General features: G+C 35.7%; 1 protein-coding gene across 2 annotated transcripts in view; it reads left to right on the top strand.

Moving 5' to 3' along the window:
* The first annotated feature begins 528 nt into the window (after positions 1–528).
* PIGR (polymeric immunoglobulin receptor) overlaps positions 529–25,929 on the top strand; it is a 37,356-nt gene continuing 11,955 nt past the window's right edge. The window contains exons 1-3 of one of the 2 annotated variants that reach the window (XM_034414367.3): positions 529–765; positions 21,271–21,358; positions 23,282–23,620. In XM_034414367.3, the coding sequence (XP_034270258.1) occupies positions 21,301–21,358; positions 23,282–23,620 (397 nt within the window). In that variant the 5' untranslated portion in view covers positions 529–765; positions 21,271–21,300. The remainder of the gene's footprint in view (positions 766–21,270; positions 21,359–23,281; positions 23,621–25,929) is intronic. The other variant, XM_034414366.3, reaches the window with a different exon arrangement.

Here is a 25,929-nt window from a genome sequence, read left to right on the forward strand (position 1 = left end):
TTTGGAAGCAATATTTGGAAGTTACACTTGAGGAGTCCTTCTCTAAAATCTAGAATTTCTGTGTCTATTCTCCCTTGACTCTAAGGCATCTGCATTCCTTAGCTCCTTGTCATAATTTATCTGGATATCAATTTGGCTGGAACTTAACATGTATTCTTACTTTTTGCCTTGTGATTTTTTTTTTTACGTTTTTAATAATGACTCTTTTTATATGTTCATTGTTTTATTAATTGCTGTACACTGCCCAGCGTCACTTTTTGTGCGATGGGCAGCTTATACATTTGATATATAACTAAAATAAAGAGATCAAAAATTGTGGAGTTCATGTGGGTTGACTCTGTATTCTGCTGTCCACATTTCTGCTATGGAATTGGCAAATATTATCCAGAAAAGTTGTGCTTTCTTTCTTCCAATGTTTGCTAATATTCTCTATTGCCATTATGAAGCCATTGGAAGTACAATAACATTGTGCAGGCTAGAAATCATATTTTCTACATGCATGTGCCTGCATAATACCTCTATGGCTGTGTGCATTTGGGAGGCTGATATTCCTTTAAGAATATCAACAGGTGGATGGATGTGCAGGGCTGGAGTTAAGAGGAGGTCTTTAAATACTTTCAGTTCTTAAGAAATTCAGTATTGCACCAGCAGTACTTAGTTAATCCAGAGCTACAAAGAGAGAAGGTTTTTTAAAAAAACATAGTAGGAGAATTGAAAAAGGACAATTTGGATCAGTAGCTTAGTCTGCTCAGCTAAACCTGGACAGTAAGTAATGCTTTTTTACTATTCCATACCTGAAATTATATAGATGGCTGTAATAATGGTCCTAAAAAAGCAACAACAAAATCCCAAATTAGAAAACAAAACAGATTTTTAAGAAGTGCTAAAGGCTTAGAGTTCAATTAAGTCTGTATGTACTGTATATTAAAATATTTAACAGTGTTCAATTATCAATCTAATTATTTTTGGTGTTTTGTATATATGCAAAAGAAAAAATTATGAGGGAGTAGCAACTCACCAATTGTAGAGGAATTTTCATGCAAGTATTTGCATACATTTCAACTATACTTTCTTGAGGTAAGCCTACAAGGAGCTCACTTCTAGTAGCTCCACTTAGGATTTCAGCCTAAGTGAACAAATAAACTTGTGTTTTAACAATATTTGCCTCATAGGTCCGATAGAGATTCTTATAGAATCTTAATGTGTTTACTATTTATTATTTTGTCACAATTCGAAACCTTGCGTCTGAAGAGGCCTAAAATATCACTCATTCTCATATCACTGTTCTGAAGACTTACAATGGTGAGGTTCCTGTGGTCCCTGCTATAGCCATCACACAGGAGTCAGCAAGTAACTTTCTAAATGTTATTGGACTGCAGTTCCTGTAATATTTTATTTCTAATGCTATTCACTAGATATGTTGAGAACTGGGGATCAATGTATCTGGAGGGTCATAAATCAACTCCTAAGTGCATATTTTGCAGCTCAGGTCGGCACATGGCTAACAAAGGTTTTGGTTATTTGCTCAAATTCTGGATGTACATGACAGATTATTTTGTTTTACTCATGTGTTTTTAATGTGCATTAAAGGCATGTTTCAATTGTACTGCAATGGGATCTAGATCACTACAAGTGAGTTAAAATCAATTCAGTATTTTAGTTTTTGTCCTATCCCTCTTACAGTGAGGTCCCCAGTATGCCATTCAAATGTTGCCAAGACCTTCAGCAGCAAGCACTGTGAATCTTTCATTATCTAATTTTTGTAGTAATTTACCACTTGGAAAGAAGGAGTCTTACGCTGAAAAACTATGCCTAAAGATTTATTGGAAGCCCTTTAGAATTTCTCCGAAGGAATTTTGTTCAAGCTGGAAATTCCAAATGCCATTAAATTTACGATGTAAGTGGAATGCAATAGTAATGTACAGTTGCAGGAAATTTAACAGGTTCTAAAACTAGATCCAAAAGCAATCCTAAAGTCAAGAATAATTGTTCATTATTCTTTACTATTGTTCATAGTAAAAAGAAAAATAAACTTAACCAGGTCAGATCATAAGCTATGGTTAGGGGACATGAATCACAATGCAGAACTATGGTAGTTCTAAGAAGCAGAATTGAACAGGCAGGGAAACAAATTATAAACAACAAATCACGCTTTAGCACTAGACTGCTGCAGGCTGACTGCACCTCAGCTATGAGACTTGGAAGTGACATTTGATGAGCTCTTCTCTAAAATCTAGCCTTTCTCTGTGTATGACCCTTTGATGACTCCTTGGTCACCCTTCTGAATATAGAATCATAGAATCATAATGCTGGAAAAGACCTTGAAGGTCTTTTGCCCAAATCTGGAGTCCTTATACCATCTCGGACAAATGGTTGTCCAATCTTTGTTTTGAAAACTTCCAGCGATGGAGCACCCACAATTCCGGGAGGCAAGCTGTTCCATTGATTAATCATTTTCACTCTCAGGAAATTCCTTGTCATTTCCAGATTGGATCTCCTTCTGTTGAGCTTCCACCCATTGTTTGTTGTCCTGCTTTGGAGAAAAAATCCTGTGTGACATCCCTTCAAATATTGGAATACTGTTATCACCCCTAAACCTTCTCTTCATTAGGTTAAACATACCTAGTTCCTTATTAGCCTGGCTGAAACTACCATCTGTTCTCTTTTGTGTCTTGCAATTGTTTACATTTTTAATAGTAACAGTATTTCTAGGATTAGTGTTAATTAATTATTATATATTACTCACAGTCACTTTTTCTGACATAGGTAACCATGTAAATTTGCTGTATTAAACAAACAAGCAAACAAACAAACACTTGTATAAGCAGACCAACGCTGTGGTCTTCCTGAAACTTAATTTTGTTTCTGAAAGGCAACTAGAGTATATGGCCAAAAACTGGCAATAAAGCAATCCGCTTGACGTTATTCAAGCTCCTGATTTGTCATTTCTTGATTTATAATACATTCTCATATATTAGCAAAACAAGAGCAGCAAGAAGTTTTGGTTTAAATAGAGTTGGAATTGTAGTACAAATTTCATCTGATGAAACATCAATCCAGTTCACAAATAAGGTGACTCCTAATAATTCTGCTGAATAAAAAGACCCCGGAGTCTTGTCCTGCCTTGATTCTGGTATCCACATTTGTTTTACGGAATTGGTAAATATCCAGAGAAGTTGTGCTGTCTTTCTCTCTTTGTTCACTAATATTCCTCATTGCCATTAGGAAGCCATTGGTAGTGCATTAACAAATAAGCTATAGATCACAGCATAATAGCATTGTGCAGCCTACAAAAATAGTACAACATTGTGCAGACTACAAATCATATCTCCTACATATAGGTGTCTACACAATTATGAACAATAATAATTCCTTTAAGAATATCAACAAGTGAATGGATGTGCAGTGCTGGAGTTAAGAGATCTTTAGACACTCTGTTCTTAAGAAATGCAGTATTGCATCAGCTGTTAGTGAATAGAAGAAACACAAAATGAGAAGTGTTTCAAGATTTAAAATTTACTTTAAATTTACTATTTCATAGCTGAAATTACATTGATGCTTGTAATATGGTCCTAAAAAACCAGCATCAAAATCCCCCGAAGCCCCCCAAACAAAACAGATTTTTAAAAATTACTTCCAAGAGCTAGGCCTTCAGAGCTCACACTCAAAAAATTTCTAGAAAAGATCAGCTTGTATGTATAGTGAAAGATGATTGCTCCAGAGCTGTATTCTGTAATTATTTTCAGCATTTTATAACCGTTTTGCATCAGACAACATTTATGAATGAATAGCAAACCTAACAGTTGAAGAGGAGTTTTGATGCAAGTACCGTATTTGCATACTTTTCATGTATAACCAGAATTTGGGAAAATATTGGAGTTATAGCCAAACTGTGTAAGCTACATGCTCTTCTGGGCTGCAAAATGTGCACTTAGGCGTTGATTTATGACCCTCCAGATACATTGATTCCCAGCTCTCACCAGATTTAGTTAATAGCATTAGAAGTAACAAGAACTACAGTCCAATATTATTGTTGACCCCTGCAATGTGGCTATAGCAGGGATCCCTTCAACCCCTCCCCCCCAAATCATCCGAGCAAATGAGTGACTGATGTTTAATGCCTCTCCAGACACCGGGTTTCAAATTTGTGACGAAGTAATAAATGCTAAATGCATTAATATTCTATTAAAATCTTTATTAGCCTTTTAAGGCAACTTAGTTTTCACATACAGTAAATTTTGTATTCACTTAGGCTGAATTGGTCAGTGGAGCTACTAGAAGTGAGTTATATCAAAGATTGCAAGCTTACTTGCAGGAAGCATACAGGTAGTCCTTAAGGCCACAATTGCAACTGGACCTATTGTTACTAAGCAATGTGGTCATTAAGTCATCCTGTGACCACACCCAATTTTACAACCTTTTTTGCCATGAGTTGTTAAGCAAATCCAGCTGCCGCCATTTGCTTATCTGAAGTGGCCAAGTAGATCGAAAATGCAATCACATGGTCCATGGGACACTGCAACCATTATAAATACATGCTGGTTGCCAAGCACCCAGTTCTTGATCATGTGATTGTAGGAATGCTGCAACAATCATAAATGCAAAGATCAGTCATAAATCACTTTGTTTAGTGCCATTGTAACTTTGAACAGTGATTAAACAAATGGTCGTAAGCCAAGGACAGCCTGTTATTCTGAGAAAATAAACATTCTAATTCTAGGTCCATGTAAAAGGATTTAGAACTTTTAAAAAAAGGATGAATATTTAGTTATGTTCTGAGTTATATTGTTATGGACATATGAAAACAAGAAAGAAAGAATCCTTCTCCTTGAATCTCTCAAACACATAAATATGTTCTTTAATTTTCAAAAACATGATGTTTTGAGTCTAGCATTCAAGGAATAGCAAACACTCCTTTAGTTTAGTAAATTATTTCATTATTTGGATGTATTTCTTTCTTTGGGCTTTGGAGATCTTAAAATAAAATAAGGTTTAGCTCACATGAATCATTTAAGTGAAATTTATAGTTGCAATGCTAGAAAAGAACTACCTTTTCAGTGGCGAAACAGCTTCAGGCCCATTTATTTCACTCTTAGGAGCACTTTTGCTTTAAATTTAGTCTTAGAAGCCATGAATAAAACTAAATGCAACCAAGTGAAATAGAATGTTGGGTTTTTTTTAAAAAAAATGGTGCTACTTAAAATTCATTTATTATTTGGGTTATTTATTTTACAACTCTTATTTTTTTTAATCCAAGTCTTTGTTTTTTACAAGTAACTCAAAGTGATGAACATACTTTCCTTCCTTCTATTTTCCAAACAACTATAACCCTGTAAAATGGGTTGGGCTGAGAGAATGATTGGCCCAAAGTTACCCAGCCAGCTTTCATGGTTAAGGCAAAACTAGAATTAACCATCTCTTGGTGTCTAGCCTAGCATTAAACAATGTGGGGAAAAACTCCATTCTATGCAAAACACAGAAATAAAGTCAAATGTCTACATTTCCAAAGTCTCTGAAAACAGTGAGAAGCTAACTGTTGGATAAAGCTGTTGAAAGAGCCTTATAGCAAAGGAAGGTACTATTGATTTATAATGAATAAATAAGCCATTCACATTGTCAGCATAACATCTATGTTGACTTAGCCATGCTTTCACAGATTTAGCCATGCTATCACATGACAGAGGTTTTTCATTTTATGACAAACGGAATACAGAAGTGCCAGAGGAAGGATTAAAAATGTCAAGACAGTAGATGCATTGAGGCAGTTGAAGCCCTGCTCCTTTTAATGTATACCTCATTGCCAACATCTTAACATTTTTTGTCCGAACCCCAATGTGAATGGCTTATTGACCTTGAAACACTGCTCTGGCTTCCTGTCTAATTAATTTTGGTGTGAGCCCTACTGATTTAATTTAATTGACAGTCACACAATGTGGTATAGAGCATAAATAAATAAATTTTGCAGACCATGCTCTGTGTGCAACATATTACACAGACAAACTAGATGTCCTGTTTTCCAACAATAATAATCTTATCAGAAAAAGTGCACTGAAATTCATGGGCCTCAGATATTTGTCACAGATGAAGCACCAAAACATTTTCAAGATAAATCACTAAATATTGTTAATATAATTTCCTGCTGGTTTCCAGTGGGAAAAAAAATGAAGAAGTAAGGTCTACTAGATGCCTCTTGAAAGGCTTAGTACATAATAAATATCTCCCCAAACTCTAAGAATCCACCTCATTAAAATATAATGCAAAAAAAAAAATGGACTCATCATCTTATATAATATCAAGGAGCCCTACAACTGAAATACAGGAATATGCCTCACTTCCCCATGTTTTGGTTAAGTTCTTGTACAATCATTGGCCACCAAAAATTTGGTCATTCTGTCCGGAAATCTAATTACAAGTAATTGTCATGGGAATGATATAAGTGCTTCTGGATAATACTTACAATGGTAAAATCCTACTGAACACCCACATTTGATTCTCCCTATAGCAGGATTTGAATAATCATCTATATGTTGGAATTCTATTATCTGGTCAGTTGTTTTGCTTAAACCTTGAAATAAAATAATAATTAATAAAATAGACTCATTAAAAAAAGTTTCAGGTCCTTCTTTAATCACTCCAGGAAATATTTCCTGAATACAGTTGAAGCAGGAACAATGAGTTCTTGTTCCTGCTTCAACTCATAATTTCCTAATTCAAAAATTGTTTACCAAAATCAATATAGTCTTTTCAATTTTCTCTATCTGCATACATTGCATTACAGATTCCCATATAGAATGTCCATCGGGAATGTGCCCCTAATTATAATTGTATTGCAATACATTTGGAGATCACCCAGGTTGCAGAAGACTGATATAAGGCAACTAAAATATTTTTTTTATCCATCAAACTACAATCAAAATGTCAGTATTTAAAATGCTGTTATCAAATTAGAAAGTGTATATATGTCATGGTTTGGGACAAAGGACAGATGGCATTAATGTCTATAACACAATGAGTATATTTTTCTATCTCTCCTTTTTTATATGCTAAGATTGACACAAAAAAGTTTCTTTTTCTGAAATTATTTGCAACTAAAAAGAATCTCGTTCTTTTTTTTTTTATATATATACTTTATTGATATTTTTTTTTAAGGCAAATAAAATATAATAGCAATTTTGTTTGACATCGGATTCGCAGTGTTTATACATATATACATGAAAAAAATATCTGGTGTCATTTATACTATACATTTCTAATTAATTTCCGCACCTTTAACTCCTTCCTTGATTCTATCATTTATCCATTCGTACCATCTTCCCCATATCATATCGTAATCTGAGTTTTCATCATCACTTATCTCGTATGTTAATTTACTTGTCTCTGCACACTCTAATATTTTGCTAATTATAAGGTCATCTGGTGGTAGGTCTTTCTTTTTCCAGTATTGAGCGTACGCCAGTCTGGCAGCTGTAGTTATGTGTATTAGGAGGTGGACCTTTTCCTTTCCATGCCCTTTCTTTACCATTCCCAGGAGAAATATTTCTGGGTTCAAATCAATTTCTTCTTTGAGTATGTCTTTCAACCATCTCTGAATTTTGCTCCAGTATCTTTTGGCTTCGGGGCATGTCCACCACATATGAAAGAAGGTGCCCTGACCATGACCGCATTTCCAACAACTTGGGTGTACATTGGGGAACATCTGTGCTAATCTTGCAGGTGCTAAGTGCCACCTATGAAGCATTTTGTAATGATTTTCCTTGTATGTGGCTGCTCTAGTTAATTTATAGTTTTTATTCCACGCCTCTTCCCATTCGTGGAATAAAAAAAACTATAAATTAACTAGAGCAGCCATGTACAAGGAAAATCATTACAAAATCTCGTTCTGATGCAATACAAGCTCTGACCTGAATTGCAAATACCATTTTTCTAAAGTTCTTTATTTAGATAATTGGAAAGATACCTATCTTTCCACCTAGATAGGATGATACCAAGACCACAGACACACTTAAATAAGAAAAAAAAATATTCCAGCCAGTCTCAATGCCCATACATATGAATGAGATTTTCTAGGCTAAATATACATATATAATGTGACCTAACCCATACTTCCTGTTTATAAATGACATGATAGCCAATTATATTGATTTATGATATGTTGATTCTGTTGTTGCTACTTATTCCTATTAGCAGCATGGAATTTGTCCATTTCCAAGTACTTCAAGATTTAACAGCCATTTCAATGATGAAAAGTAGGTTGATTATCAGGAATAATTTTAATCCTAACTGATGTAATCATAATCACTAGCTGATCCAGTTTGCTATTTCATTCTTTACAAATATATTATTATATTTTCCTCTCACCTTTATTGTTGGTCACTTCAAAGTACAGTAATATACATTGAGTAGTCTGAATGATCTCCCCACAACAGTGCTGTGAGGTGAATTGGCTGGCTTTCATGCTTTAAGAGAGGACTAGACTTCCTGGCTTTCTGGCTTCTAAGCCAGTACCTCAACTTCTAGATCAAACCTTGGTCCTCTGGTTTCCAAGGCTGCAATATTCTAATTTGAATTGTAGGTACAATGTTATCACAAATAAAAAGGTATAATGGCAGTCTCAAATGGAATGAGAAAAGTGGCTCCCTATCTATTTTATTATAAATTATATTTGAGGCTTAACAATATGTAAAATGATAAAAATGAGTTTGACTCCTGGTAAATACTTGGACATATCCAGATTGTTTTCATGGTATGTTTAAGCAAGTGGTTTACCAGTGTCTTCTTCTGACATATTTCTTTCAAACTTCCAATCTTATCTAAAGTTTTGGAATTTGTATATTGTCTGCCATCATAATCATTATGTGTATTATTAGCCATCCTGTCAGACACAAAAGACCAGATCCACACATGAAGTTTCAATTAAACTGAGATATTGCCAAAAGTCTATGCATGGAAAAGCCTTCACAACTAACAGTCAGCACCTGATTATAGTTAGAAAAGGGTAAATGGCACTCAGGGAAGATTGGACTTACTTCATTTGTAGCTATGTAGGGATTCTAGGCTGGATTCTAGGCTGGATCCAGTGGTGAGATTCAAATTTTTTTACTACCGGTTCTGTGGGCATGGTTTGCTGGGCGTGGCAGGGGAAGGATACTATAAAATCTCCATTCCCTCCCCACTCCAGGGGAAGGTTACTGTAAAATTCCCATTTCTTCCCGATCAACTGAGACTCAGGAGCCAGAGAATAGATGGGGCAGGGCCAGTCAGAAGTGGTATTTACCGGTTCTCCAACTACTCAAAATTTCCATTATCGGTTCTCCAGAACAGGTCAGAACCTGCTGAATACCACCTCTGGCTAGATCCCCTTTTCAGTCCACCCCCAGATTCTGCCATTCCTTCTTCTAGATGCCCAATGAGACTAAGGACAAGTCCCTGGAATCTTACTCTGCTAGTCATTGCCGACTATAGAGGGTGATGCTCTTTTCTGTTTCAAAGCCATTGAGTCAGTGCTGTCCAAAGACATTTTTGCAGTCATGTGACCAGCATGACATCATGGAGCGCTGTTACTTTTCCACCAAAGTGGTACCTATTTATCTACTCGCATTTGCATGATTTCGAACTGCTAGGTCGGTAGGAGCTGGGGTGAGGATGGGAGCCCAAAGAGATTGGTAGCATATAAACTTAATAAATGAATAAAATTACATATCCCTAGGCAAAGCAAGGTTAACTAAGAGAGGTTCCTAATGTAGAATAATAATTTACAGGTAAGCTTCAACTTAAGAAAAGTGGCAGCACACTGATATTCAATTGCAAAACACAGGAATTCAAAATTTTAATTTAAAAATATCATAGGGAAGATGGCTAGTTTAAATCTTCATTATGCTTAAAATATCTATCTTCTTGTCAGGGTTCCAAGTAATAAATCCATAGCAAGCAAAACTCCAAGGCAGATGGATTCCTCAAAGAATAGCTTTATTGGATATATCATATTGGCACAGATCTGGTGAAAACCAACTCTGAAGGTTCCCACAGTTTTCACCTAATGAAAAGTAAAAGTTTTCCCTCAACCCCCAACAATCAATCACATGGTCCAATCAAGACACTGTTTGGTTGCCTGGTGACATCACTCCTCCTTCCTCAAGCCAGGTGTGAGAATGTCCTTGGTTCCCAAGAGAAAGTAGTTTATTTTGGCTACAAAACCCCAGCTATCTCCAATCCCCCCCCCATCCCTCAGCTCCAGTGTGGCAACACTGAAGCTCCAAGATGGCTTTAGTCAGGTCAGTTTCAGGGTTGACACTTGTTTCAAAGTCGAATATATAGGCTGAAAATTGCAATTCCACTGATGTCATATCCAGGTCTTATGTGACCTTCAAATATAATGAAAAATTGTGGACTCATTTTCTGGTAATAAGACATAACATAATCTAGGATTAAAATATAATTCAGGATGAAAAAGTGAATTATACAGCATAGGTAAAAGAACTTTGTGTCCAATAAATCCTCCTTTCCTTGTCAGTCTATATATATGTTTAATTGTTTACAGTATTTCAATTTTAATTCCTTTTCAATAGAATAAAAAACTTAAGTCCTAGTCCAATGAAAGTCAACAGTTATTGTATACATAATTGTTAGAGTCTGCTTCAGTTTCCAAGGGGTTGCTTGGAGAATGTACCTTGGAAACATGCATTAACATTGTGAAAACACAAACAGACACTTCAGAATGAGCTTCCATTAACCAATGGAATTATCTAATTGATTTTGAGGGCCAAGGGAGCTTTACATTGTAAAACGTATGGGTCGTTAAAAAAAATTATAATAGCAAAGGTTGTGATGCATAGAATAAATTATCAAAATTCTTCTGGGTTTGATTAAACCTCTGGTTTCATTACTTTCTGAAATCAACAATAGAAAGTTTTGCACTGGTGTTTTTTTTATATATATTGTAGAAGTTGGAATAAATCTTTAACCTGCAATGCAATTTGAGAATTTTCAATATTAGAATTAACATGAAGAAAATGTTGTTAGAAAGCTGCCAGCCTTCTTCCAAAGTTCTACTAAGAAATTACCATGAAGTTTAAATGTATATGTTTTCAGGGTGTTTATAATGACATTTCTTAAAGGGATAGGGCTGTGCAACTTTAAAGATTTTAAGAAAGGTACACTCACGTCCGCACACACATCAGAATTACTTTTTTTAGATGTAAATAGAGAGTTTTGCATAATTCTAGTGTCTGTATGGCAAATGAGATATTACTGAAAAAATCTCCTTTTGCAGAAATTAAGATCAGCTATGAAGAAATTGGTTATGTTGCCAGTTTCAAATAGGTTTAATACTCCATTAACCCTGTTAAATATTTAGTAATAGCAGAAGTAAGGCTGGGAACAGCATTACATTTTTTTTCTCATAGATAATTACATGAATAATAAAAATTTTAAAAATACTCTAAACCACTGCATAGCCAGGTGGTAAAAGAGCAAACATGCAAATTTACTTGCTCAGATTCAGCCTGCCTATACCACAAGTTCCTGTAGTTTGATACACATCCGTGATTTATATTAGTTAGTCAAATTTCTCTTTGTACTGGACGACTCACTTTTTCCCTGTTGCGATAAGCAATGAACAGCAATGTTGAGATGCTACATTTAGTTTTCTTTCATGGTTGCCTGTTGAATATTTCAGACCATGCAATCTCATGTCCATATTGCACACACACAAAGACACACAGAAACACACACACACTCCGATAGATAGATAGATAGATAGATAGATAGATAGATAGATAGATAGATAGATAGATAGATAGATAGATAGATAGATAGATTGATTGATTGATAGATAGATGAAAAATTGACAAGACAGGTCTATAGATATATACCAAACAAAAAAGCTGCATATTGTGGATATTTGGAAGCACTAACTTTAATTTTTCTAGCAATATGGTTGTTATAGAGAAGGTTTTAGTAAAAGCTAAAAGGACAAAAGTGCATTGAAGAAGAAATATTCTAAACACAAATATAGTTGAAGCCAAGCTTACATCTGAGGGCAGAATATTCTATAATATGGGGGTTACCATGGATAAGGTTTATCTCATGTCTGTTCTCCTTTTGACTTTTATGAAAGAGGTAACCTAAATTGAGCTTTCCCAGATGCTTGGGCTGGAGAGGAAAATCATGTATGGTGAGGCTACCCTGGCCCTTCATGTTTCCAGCAGATTTAATGGGCCCAGAGGTCTACTGGAAATCAATGTGATAACCTCAAGATGGGTAGAGCTCTGCAATAATAGATTTCCTAGCTAGTAGTCTGGTTACCATAGTCTAAACCAACTGCATCTTCTAAATTATTTTTAATCATGTACAGTGCTTTGAAATAATCGAACATAAAGTGATATGATGGATTGTGTCTACAAAGAGGGTGGTGGTGCAACGGACTATAGTGAAGCAGATTTCCCAGGAAGAAAGGTGAATATTCCAAGGGAGGCAAGACAAGGGACAGCATAGTCTGGAGCCTGATTGGACAAAGAGGAAGAGATTTAGAATAACCATTCCCTAGGATCTTTCAGGGTATATCTATTAGAATTAGAGTAATATAGGTTTAGTGTGGCAAGATTCTGTCTACATGATGTGAGCAAATAAAGAACTGAACTTTGGCTGGAATGTTCTATGTTGTTCTTGGGCTGGGCCTGACAAGTTTGTTTGTTTGTTTATTGGATTTATATACTGCCCTTCTCCCGAAGGACTCAGGGCGGTGAACAGCCAAAGATAAAACACATACAATATAAAATTTAAAAACAATTTAAAACATATTAAACAAATTTGGCCCATACTAATTAAAACACCCCATTTTTAAAAGCAAATTAGAATTAACCAATTAAAAAGAGTTAGGCCAGCCCAGCTTGTTGGAATAAAAAAGTCTTGAGGGCATGGCGGAAAGTGCGTAAATCTGGGATCCTCCATATCTCCAGGGGGAGCTCGTTCCAAAGGGCAGGTGCCCCCACCGAGAAGGCTCTCCCCCTGGGGGCCACCAATTGACATTGTTTGACCAACGGCACCCTGAGGAGCCCATTTCTGTGGGAGCATACTGGCCGGTGAGAGGCTATAGGACCTCTCCTATATAGTAGGACCATAACCGGCACACCAGCCAAAGTCTGGCAAAGCTATAGTATGCACACTCCAATCATCAAGGCTACAGTCTTACGTTCTGTTCAAGCAGCAACACTGAATGCAAGTGATGGACCAGCTCTTTAGGAGGACCATGACCAGTGGTGGAATTCAATTTTTTTTACTACCGGTTCTGTGGCCGTGGCTTGATGGGTGTGGCAGGGGAAGGATACTGCAAAATCTCCATTCCACTCCAGGGGAAGGATACTGCAAAATCCCCATTCCCTCCCCAGTCCTGGGGAAGGATATTGCAAAATCTCCATTTCCACCCCACTCTGGGGCCAGCCAGAAGTGGTATTTGCCAGTTCTCCGACCTACTCAAAATTTTTGTTACCGGTTCTCCAGAACCTGTCCGAACCTGCTGAATAGCAGCCCTTCGCATGACCATATCAAGAGCAATTACCAGGTTGAAGTTATCACATAGCTATTATGTTTATAGGTGCACAGAAATTCTGTCTTGGCTTGGCTTTATTCTGGGCTTGGTTCTCCCACTCCAATCTCCTATAACCTCCAGGAATTGGGTTCAAAATTTCCTTAGCATCTCCAGACCAGCTTGGGGTAGCAGTGTATAATTGAGTGTCATCAGGATATTGAATGAGACTTCACTCTAGAGTGAGTTGCCCAATAGATTTATGTAGAAATTAACTAACATGGGATAATCCAGAAGAATATAATATTGGATGGTATTAAGTGCTGCCAAGATATGTAATTAGATTATAAAATAAATGGTTCTCCCACCCTAAAACCAATGAAGAACTCTGAAATGAATTCATGTGATACAATCTTGTCCCAAATCTGCTCTGGGAGATTTCTCCAAACTACTGGAGGAGATTTTAACTCCTTGTAAGGCTTCTAATAGAAGAAAAAAGTCAGTCACCAGAAAGACAACATTAAATTCCACCTCAGATAAGTGCCCTTGGGTTCACATTTGTTTATTTTAATGAAGCCAGTAGCTAGGATGTGTATTTGGGCTCTATTTTAAAAGACTTTTTTTTCACTGCTCAGCAGTTAATCAATAGCCTGAAGCATTTAGTCATTGGGCAATATCTTAGCAAGAGGAAGAAAACTCAATAAAAGATTATTTAACCAAAGGAGGAAATAAAAGATTTTTGTTGCTGGGAAATACCCTTTACAACAAAGTCCATACTTGAAAGCCAGAAAATAAATCCTTTGGATAATTTAAAACAGCCTTTGAAAGTATAAAGAATGAAAACATAATTCCTTGGGCATTTACACTAATACCCATTTGTTTTTGTTAACAAATAAGGAAGTTGGATCAAAATTTTACTTTCCTAATAATCATACCCACAGTTCAACTTTTCAGGCACAAGTGTCCACTCTGGAGGGAAGTGACATTGCATGCATTGCACATTGCATTGCATGCATCTTCAAATTCTGCAAATGCCGCAGATTTTGTAATGCAATATCATTGTGACATTATCGTAGCTTCTACCAGACCCCTGTATCTTCATACCATTTCCTTGGAATGATTTCCATGGCTTTCAGATAGTTTTATAAACAAATAATATTTTTTTAAAGTTCAGTACACACAAAAAAAAGCAGCACAAAAGTAAAATCACAGCAAAACAAATCTTAAGTACAAAAATAATTGCATGTGTATTTTTAAAAAATGTAAATACAGTTTTCCTACAGCAACAAGAGATATGGACCCTGTTGCATGGCAGGTCTAACACAGTAAGTCTCTAATCTAGTCATATCTTCATCAAGGTATAACCATTTGTTTGTCTGTCCACCAGCCCCTTAAGTAGTACATGGAGTATGGACCTGGTAATAAGCCTTCCAAGGTGCATCCCCCATTCTATAAACTCCATCCAAAGTACCAATGGTCCCTACCCTATTGGTATTTTGCAAATTAACCCTATTTCAGCAGGTGGCTTAGGATAATTTAAGTTATTAAACACTATGAGGATTTTGACTTGGTTTGCCCAGACTAAACTATGACTGAAAACACAAACATTTACCTTGTAAACTTCATTTTTCTCCTTCAAAGTGGACAAGGAACAAAGATCAAATCTGATGTAAACTTAGAATTTTAAGGAGTGGTTTTGGCAAGTCTTCAGGAGCCTGGGACTCTCTTTTTCTTCTTCTGATAAGTACTTGTGCAAAAGACCGCAAGGAGAATGCCAGGAAAAAAATAGGGGGAGAAAAAAGGTAGGTAGCAAAGCCCAGTAATGGGGTAACATTCTAGAGAGTTTTGTTTTGTAGCACCTTATCAAAATTGCCTATACCAGACAGTGGGCAGAGGTATCAAATTTCACTTTGGTATAATTCCCGGAAGGGTAGTGAAAGCACCTGTGGGGTTAGTTTCTTAAATTGGAGTCTAATGAAAGTTCTTTGGTGTGGATCTGGATTTGGAATCCAGATCCACACCACTTTAAGAATCTTACCATTTTGAAAACGAAAACTGACTTTTATTCTGTCCATTATAAAATTAAGAAATTTCTGTTTTATTCTTTAGCTTGTCTTGGTTCGGACACTGATTCCATGAAATAATTATCTAAACTTACTTTTTAAAAAATTCTTTTTTTTTTTATTATCAAAAAGCAGTTTATGATATAATACAAAAAATCATAAAACATTTCCTGTGCTGAAGTTCATGCTGTACAGTTGAACATGTTTTTTTTTAATTAATTTATTTCTTTACAATATTTATTCACACACAGATCGCGACGGGAGCTTTACACAATATATTAACTTCAATCAAGATATACAAATAAAAATAAAATCTACACTAACCTTATCCTTTTTTTATTCTATTATTCAACCAAGTATACCATTGGTCCCAACATTGAAAATATACGGAGTCCTTTTGATCTCTCAAAATTTTTGTTAACCTGTCAGCTTCCGCATATTCAATAATTTTTCCCAGAATCAAATCTTCAGCCGGTAGGTCTTTCCCTTTCCAATGTTGAGCAAAACATATTCTTGCTGCGATTGTGATATATGTAATCAGACACCATATATTCGTGCCTATCTTATCTGACCTAATATTTAATAGATAGTATTCTGGTTTCAGTTGTAATTTATATTCCGTGATTTCTAATATCCACCTCTGTATAAATCTCCAAAATTCGATTGCCTTAGGGCAGGTCCACCATACATGATAATAAGTACCTATCTCCCTACACTTCCAGCAATTTGGGGAGAGTCCTGGAAACATTTTGGCTAATCGAGCAGGAGGGAGATGCCATTTATACACCATCTTATACAAGTTTTCTTTGTAAGTGGTTGCCATCAGAAATTTCAATTGTTTCGTCCAAATTTCTTCCCATTTTATCAATTCAATTGAGTAACCAATATTTCTCCCCCAGGCAATCATTGAGTCTTTAACAATCTCATCCCCTATCCAATAAGTTATTAATAATTTATAAATCTTAGATAATATTCTTTCCTCCTTTCCTAATATAATACTATCTATTTCTTGCTGGGTCATAACTATACCACTTTTTTCCTTGTCTTTCTTATATTTAGAGCTGATCTGGGCATAGGACCACCAATCCAATTTTATTCCTTGAAGCTCTAACTCAGTTCTTGTTTTTAAGCAGCCTTGGGCATCCAACAGTTCCCGATAGGATAGGTGTTTTTCTTTATTATAAAGCAAACTATATGTTGTAGCTTCTAACAGGACCAACCAAGAAGGAGTCGAAAAGTAAAGTTTACCCTTAACTTTCCTCCATGTATCAATTAGGATATTCCTTACATAATGTCCTGCAAAACTGTTTTTTAACCTTATCTTGCCAAAGAAAATAGTGCCAACCCTGTTGTAACCCTGAACCTTCCAGAATCAACAACCGTCTTCTTCTCAGCAGGATCCATTCCCTTACCCAAACTAAATTTGCAGCCTGATAATAATATTCCCATTTTGGTAAGCCAAATCCCCCTCTTTCTTTCATCTCTTGAAGCATTTTAAGTTTAATTCTGGGCTTTTTATTTTGCCAAATAAATTTAAGAACACATTGATTTAACTTTTTGAAAAAAGTATTGTCTAGTCTAGCTGGTGCTGTATAAAATAAATATGTCCATTTTGGGAGGATATAGGATTTTATAATTGCGATCCTACCTAATAAAGACGTCTGAAGGTTCTTCCATTTCTCTAAATCCTGTTCTGTTCATTGGAGTAATTTCAAATAATTATCTTCTTTAATTGTTGTGCATTTAGCTGATAATATAATACCTAGATATCGTAATTTATTGACAATTTGGAATCCCAAATTTGCTTCTAATTCCTTCCCCTGCTTTGTTGTCAAATTTTTAATAATAACCTTAGTTTTTTCCTTGTTTACTTTTAAGCCCGCTACATTTCCATATTTTCCTAACTCATAAATGGACCCGATAAAATGGGGTCTTCCAATATATATACTAGGTCATCAGAGTATGCCTGTACCTTATATTGTTGATTTTTAATATGCAATCCTTTTATCCCCGAATTATGCCTAATTTCTCTCAATAAAGGTTCTAATGTTAAAATAAATAACAACGGAGAGACCGGGCACGCCTGTCTAGTTCCTTTCTCAATGCAGATTTGTTCAGAAACATCTCCATTAATTAGAATTTTAGCAGACTGCTTCGAATAGATTGAACGAATTGCCTGAATAAACCTTTCCCCAAATTGCATATGTTGTAATAAACCCACTAAAAAACTCCAACTCACTTGATCAAAGGCCTTTTGCGCATCCACAAAGACCAAAGCCAATTGTTTATCAATATGGGTTTCATAATGTTCCAAGATGTTCATAATTATTCTCACATTATCTCTAATCTGCCTACAAGGTAGGAAACCTTTTTGATCTTCATGTATAAATTGACTTAGGAAACCTTTTAACCTTTCTGCTAGCACTGCCGCAAATAATTTATAATCTGCATTAAGAAGCGAAATAGGTCTATAATTCTGGATCAGGGATAAGTCACTGCTTTCCTTCAGCAAGAGGGTTATTAATGCTTCTGACCAGGAATTCGGAATCTGTCCCTCCTGGATTACCCCATTAAATAGTTCTGTCATATAAGGGTTTAAGACTTCCCAAAGTGCCTTATAATATTCTATTGGGAGACCATCTGTACCAGGAGTCTTTCCTGTTTTTTGTTTTCCCATAACCCTTTTAATTTCCCCTTCAGGTTTCTCTTCAGATCGTATAAATCTTTCGCCTTTTATTTTTTAAAAAATTCTGACTGAATATTAGTACATTTAGGGTGATGATAAAGGTAAATATGAAGAGTTAAGAGACTGGGGAGAAAAGTCTTGTCTGCAGGTTTCTGAGTATGGTTGATTTCTATTAAGGAGACATACTTAAAAACACTGAAGAAATGGACTGATTAGGAAAGCTTCTGTAAGAAGACCACAATTGATGTTTGATGAAACAAGATCTTCTCATAAACATACAAGGGAAACCGTAAGTGTTCCTGTCATAGTCAGTTAGGAACAAGCAATTGTTAGGAAGAAAAAAATCTGCAAAAAGGTAGGTCTCCAACATCCAGATCCAGCAAGCATGCTAGAAATATCTATTCCAAACGTAATATTTCAGAATCAGTCGAATTTTTGAAAAGTTTCATTTCTTATTAAGGAAACTTAATAGAAGTTGCTTAAATGATACTGATCCAATGATGGTAAATTTCTTTCTTTCTTCTTTCCTTCCTTCCTTCCTTTTTTCTTTCTTCTTCATTCATTCTCTCTTTTCAGACTATAAGAACCTATGCTACACATCTCACTAAAATCAGAAAAAAACTTCCCCTACATTGAAGTTAAAGTTATAGTTTAACTTTAGACTCTTTTTAGACTCTCTGAAAAAGAAAGTGGTTTTGATTCCTAATGGGATAATTCTCCTGCACCTGCCTCTGTGGTTTGAAGGTTGTAAGGCTGAGAAAGCTAATAACATATTCCCTTAGCCAACCAAATGAGAATAGTGCAAAGGGTAAAGGGTATTTACATTTATTTTTTCTTGTCCTATATTGCAATAAATTGATTAGATTATCCCAGGAAGGAAGGAAGGAAAAAGTTACATGTAGATTGTACATGAAGACAACTATGCCCTCTTGTGGCTATAGAAAAAATAGCTGTATGCAACGAAAGTTCATTTCAATGTATGCCAGTTAGTGTACATTCAAAGTGACAATGAAGTTATTCTATCCATCTATATAAATTAAATAATTAATTAACAACATAACTTCAAGTTAATTAAATTTCAAACCCGAGGAATAAGATGTGTTGGATATGTTCATTGCCTGGAGTTATTTGTAAAAATAAAAAATAAAAGTGCATAGTCCAATTAGTATAAGATATGATTTAGGCTACATGCTAGGGTCATGTCTTCTACAACATGATCATGAAAATGGACTACTGCAACATGTAAATGACATGCTTATGTTATGTGAATCCTGATACTCATCATTGCCAAATGCAATATGGTTTTAATGCTTTATTGTTGTATGGAGCTATTTAAACAAAGTCAATTTGTCGGCTGCATGATTGAAGGCCCGACTATTTTTTATATGTCTGTTGTAGTAGTTATAATAAATTTCTTTCACATAATATGAAAGCCTGGTGCTCAGTGGACTAAGTGCTGTTAAAGTAGCACTTAAGTTGCCAGCTGCCTGCAATTACTGCAAGTTCAAATCTCACCAGGCTCAAGTTGACTCAGCCTTCCATCCTTCTGAGGTAGGTAAAATGAGGACCCGGATTGTGGGGGCAATAAGCTGACTTTGTATAAAAAAGAACACCGCTTAGTGGGGGCCGAAAGCCCTACTAAGCAGGTATATACAAAAGTATGAAAGCTATTGCTTAATGCATTGTAAGCCGTCCTGAGTCTCCGGAAAAGGGCAGCATATAAATCTAACTAATAAATAATAAATAAATAAATAAAAAGTTTATCTGGTAAGGTGACCCTTCTAGGTACAAATACTTTCCCATCAGTTTTCTTTTTCCTAAGAACTGTGAAATTTATTTGTTTATTTAAAACAATTATAGTCCCTTATCTTATTATCAAATTCTGGGTGGCTGCCAATCAACTAAATTGACTCCCATTTTATCCAGAAAGGTACACCTTGGATGTTTATTTGCTGCTGCTGCTTAAAGGTGCCTTTTATTTGCACAGTGACAAAGTTCAAAAGTCATAATTGCTCTTTGATCAATGCAAGGTTAAGTTGTAAAGTTGCTTTCTTTTTTAATCCCTATGACAATATTATTAGCACATAATACACACTACTTTGGAAGCAAGGATATGTGCTTATATTGTGCATAGGTATCAGGTTTGTCTATATATTTATGTAGATAGTGATTGATAGCAGCACAGTATTTTCATATTCTGAGAGACATCTCATTAATTTCACAGGGCTTCTCTTTCAAGTAAGAGAGTGCAGGACTGAAGTCCTATGACACAAAATTAATAAGCTGGGAAATACTGATAATCTTGAAATGCAACCACATCGAGGCTGAAATCTGAGTAGTAATAGAAGATAAAATGGCGTCTCCCTTTAAGCCTACCTGGTATAGCTTGTATCTTGAAGGAAGCTCCAGTGTATACAGTCTTCATATTAGTGATGTAGATTCTCATGATGCTTAATACTCATGTTTCTTTTGAGTTATTTACTTGATTGAATCTATACATACATCTTACATTATGCTTACAAGACTATTTAATTTCTTTTAAAATTTTTATTTTTATAACCAAAATTATAACTGGATTTTGGTTATAATGGGGAGAATTATAATTGCTAGATATTGGAAATTAAATGTTGACTTAAAATTAGAAGAATGGTATAATGAAACATGGAAATTTGCATTAAATGATAAATTGACTTGTGATATTAAAATTAGAAGTGGTATATACAAAGAGAATGTTTTTGGAACACTTGGCAACCATTTGTGGACTTTGCACTTGGGAGATTGGATGAATCAGCGCCAGTACCTTATCAAAGAGATTTCTGGAAGAATTGAAGACTTTAATTTCCTAAAACTTCCTTTCCATTTGTATAGCACGTTTGGGGGGGGGGATTTTTTTTTCTTTCTTTACTATTGATTTTTGTATTGTTTTTTTTTTCTGTTATTCTTTAACAATAAAAATACAATAATTTTTTTTTTAATTTTTTTTTTTATTTTTTTTCAAGGAACTTTGGGTTTCAGGATTATCTTTTGAAATGGCTCTCCTGTTCTTTGTCTTGGTCTTAACTTTTATCCAGGCTGAATTTGAAAGCGGTGAGTATTTAAATAAGCATCAGAAAAATTAACTATGTTAAACAAAATGTTGGTGTAGTTTGTCCCCTTAGCACACATTTGTTGGCTTTCAACCCACAGACACCTGTGACAGAGCAAATACCCAAGTAACAATTAAGACAGATTTACTACATATATATTTCATATATCATAATGAATTAAAACAAATTTAATTAAATCAAATAAATATGTTAGTCATAGTCTAGAAGAATTTAAAACATTTGAGTTTAAATAGTTCAGCTTTGGTTTTTTTCATGTACATATATTTATTTTAAAATTTTACTATAATAGTAAAATCTAATGCAAACTAAACTTAAAGGGAAAAAAACAATAGAAAGGAGTAAAAAGTGAAAGAAAAAAGAAAAAAGTAAGAATATAATAAAGAGAAAAATATATAAAGAATTAATGTTCAGTCTTCATTACAAATATAAACAAATTTAGTGATTCTTCATTCCGCCCCCCCCCCCCCGGCAAGGTTATAACCATTTATCTCTTCATTTCAAATCCTATCATCTATAATACTGGTTATGTTTAATACATCTTATAAAAACCAAAATAAAATCTATTGCCCATAGGAAGCTATCTTGGTGAGTTCAAATCTCACCAGGCTCAAGGTTGACTCAGCCTTCCATCCTTTCGAGGTAGGTAAAATGAGGACCATGATTGTGGGGGCAATAAACTGACTTTGTATAAAAAAGAACATCACTTAGCGGGGGGCCAAAAGCCTTACTAAGCAGGTATATACAAAAGTATGACGGCTATTGCTTAACGTATTGTAAACCATCCTGAGTCTCCGGAGAAGGGCGGCATATAAATCAAACCAACAATAATAAATAAATTATCTCTACAATTAATTCCAAAGTCTTCATCTTGCATTTCACTTCTATCTATATTTCTTATTTTCATTATGCCTTCTAAAAACCAAAATTAAGCACATCACTGCATAAGTTAAGCGAAATGTGCAGTTTAATGGATTGTGGTAATGACCTTGGGGAAATAAGGGAAAAGATGCTACCCAGGAATTCAGACAAGAGAAGAAGGAGCCCCCAGTAGCTTAAGAGTCTAAGAAAAAAATCTTAGAAAGGACCCACCCTCAAGGATCATGTAGAAAAAGTGGTGGTGGGAAGTTTTGAAGGCTTAATAAGATTCTGTTAAAGCAGCCTTACAAAAAAGTAGATTTAGGTCATATAGTTGTGTTTCTTGTCTGGTTTACCTTGGAGGGCTGACATGTCGTTTTTAAACAAATCTGGCTTCCCCAAGAGACTTTGCTTGTTGGAAGCTGGCTGACAAGTTTTCAAATCACAATCATGTGACCACAAGACACAGCAACTGTTGTAAATGTGAGCCAGTTGCCAAGCACACAAATCGCAATCATCTGACTCCAGAGGTGGTGTGACAGTCATAACTTCAAGCAGTGGGTTGGACTAGAAGTCCTCTGAGGTCCCTTCCCTCCCTATGATTCTATGTTCTATATTCTAAGGATAGGACATAAGACACTTTTTCCAAGGCCTAATTAAATCAACAGAAGTAAATCAACAGAAGTAAATAAGTAAGTAAGCAGGTAGGCAGGCAGGCAGGCAGGCAGGCAAGCAAGCCTAACTGTACATGGTCCCATAATGCTGAAAGCTTCAGTTGTCTTAGAAAATTGGGAAATTTCCAGAGGGAAAAAAAGGGTCCAATATTCCTATTATGCTGAATTTCTTGATAGTAACAGGTTAGAAAATTTGGCTTTAGTTGCTTTATTCAGAAAACTGAAATAATAATAAGAAATTGCTTGAAATTCCACTTGAATGTCAGTGATGAAAATAAGGCTTATTTTTTTCTTTGTCAGAAAAACACATTTGTGTTGAGTATTATATAAGTATGCATATACTTACATGTTCTCATATAATTTCCTTTACTCAGTTTCAGCCTCAAATGTCCTCTTTGGGCCAAAGCAAATAACTGGATTGGTGGAAGGTTCTGTGAGTATCAAATGCTTCTATCCTCCCACGAGTGTGAACATTCATTCCAGGAAGTACTGGTGCAAGGAATCAACAAGACACTGTTACACCTTTATTTCATCTAATGGTTTTGTTCTCAAAGATTACAAAGACAGAGCCTCCATAACTGACTTTCCAGAGAATGGCATGTTCACCATAAAAATATCAGACCTGAGATTCAAAGACGTGGGTCTATACAGATGTGGCATTGGTTTAAATGACTATGGATTGTCCTTTAAAGTCAAGCTGGAAGTTACTCAAGGTACTGTTTTCTAATCCTCTAGACCAGTGAGGGTGAACCTTTTCAGCATCGAGTGCCGAAAAGGGAGCACTTTGCGCACGGTCATCAGGGCTGTGACCAGGAAGAGGAGCTGCCCAAGGGGCATGTATGCACCAGATAAGGCCGGATATTTCCAGTTTCTGCCATGCATATACACACATCGATCAGCTGGCCAGCGCGCATGCTCAGACCGGAAAATGGAAAACCAACTCTTTTGGTTTCTGGCACTGCTGCACGCACAAAGGCCAGCTGATCGGCATCTGCGCATGAGGAAAGGGTGATGCCGTGTGTGCCATCGCACCAGTGGTGGGTTGCTCCCGGTTCGCATCAGTTCCCGCGAGTCGGTAGGTGACGATATGATGTCACCGAACCGGTTCTTCCCCCCCACCCCTCCAACCCCCCCATATTATTCTTACGCTTTATTTAGCCCCACCCCCAATCTATTGCTGCCTCCTAAGTCCCAGCTGATGGCTAGAGGGAAAAAAACTGTTTAAACTCCTGTCGCGGGGCTTCAAAGGGCCGCCCTACAGCTGATCAGTGTTAAAAGAAAACAAATGAGTAGCTTTGCTAGGGGAAAAACGAAACTGAAAGTAAAGCAGGCTTTGCTGCAACGTGACAAAATGAGGCAGGGAGATATTTCTTTTTCTTTTTGCTCACCAAAAAAGGTAGGTGCAAACAATGGGAAATTTAGGGCAAAAGTGGAGAGTTCAAGATTTTAAAACACAAAAGAAAAAAGCTCTATTTAACTAGGGAATTGTAATAATTGAGATACTATTAATTGTATATTGTGTTGAAAGCAGAAATGGTTCAGTTGTGGTTTGGAGGAATATATGGGGGAAATTATTTGGTTTATTATTATTGGTAAATATAATTAATTGATTTGTAAGAAATTGAATTGCATGGAAATAATTGGAATATTCATGTTCATATTGATTAATATACAAAAAAGATAGTTATATAACTAATTGATTTATATTAAAATGTTGAATTTGTATTAAACAACTGTAATATTACATAATTAACCAATGTGAGGATGGATATAAAAATAGATGACAATGGGAAGGGGTATAATATAGAATAGAAGGGAAAAATTGAATTTGATTAAGATTAGAGATGAGGATGAAGGGTAATATTGGTTTTTTAAAAAACTGGATGAGGAATAAATATGGCAAAAAGGAAATATAGAAATTGTAAATTTAATTGAAATGACTAAACACTGTTTAAATTTGTGAACTGGCCAAATACTCTGTTCAAAGAAAATACATTGTATGTTTGTATGTGTGTTTCTAATTATTACTATTTATTCATAATTGTTCTCTTTTATTCTTTAAAGTTTATCTTAATATCTTTATATTTGTTTGGGGTTGCCTTTCTTCCCTTTCATCTTTTTTATTGTACAGCAATCTTTCTCCTCAAACCTACCACCTCTCTCTTTTCTTTCCTTCTTACTTTGTCTTCCCCCCTTCTCCTTCTCCTTCTCCTCCCTACTTCCTCTTCCTTTCTCCTTCTCCTCCTCTCTTCTTCCCTCTCTTACCCTCATTCCTACTCTAATTTCCCTTCCCTTCCTTCCTCCTTTCTCTTCCTTCCCTCTCTTCTCCTTCCTTCATTCCTCTCTATTGCTGTATCCTTTTGTGCATATGGACTACTCAGAGGGCTGAAAAAATTATTTTTGATTGATCCTCGCACTTTGGACCAGTCCTCGAACTTATGACTGTCCTCACATTTTACATTTTTTGCCCTATCTTGTCACCATGGTGAAGAGAAGCAGTTGTGAAATGAGTGACATGGTTGTTAAGAATGCTGCACGGGCATAAATGTGAGGATGGTCATAAGTGTGAGGACCAGTCAAAAGTGCGAGGACCTGACAGAAATGACTTTTTTCAGCCCTCTGAGTAGTCCCTATACACATAGCCATGGCCACCCGGTCACATGACCAGCTAGCCATGCCCACCCAGTCACATGACATCCAAGCCACACCCACAAAGTAAGCCATGCCCACAGAACGGTAGTAAAAAATTTTATAACCCACCCCTGCATAATGCCCTAGACTTTCTTAGATAATACATTAAGATTGCTAAATGTGGACCTTCCCTAGGAGAAGTGTGTTAGGTTTATTTAACCCATATCTAAGAGAAATATATGATATTTGTATAAATGAAAGGACCTTTTCTGTGGTATCATCCCTATTTAATTTTCCAAAGCATTTTAAATAATTGTATTTTTATCAAGTTCACTGTTATATTGCTCAGTTTTTTTGCAGTTATTTAATATTTCAAGAATTGTATTATAGA

Source organism: Pantherophis guttatus, chromosome 3, assembly GCF_059756535.1.
Source record: "Pantherophis guttatus breed Tessera chromosome 3, ASM5975653v1, whole genome shotgun sequence".
NCBI lineage: Eukaryota > Metazoa > Chordata > Lepidosauria > Squamata > Colubridae > Pantherophis > Pantherophis guttatus.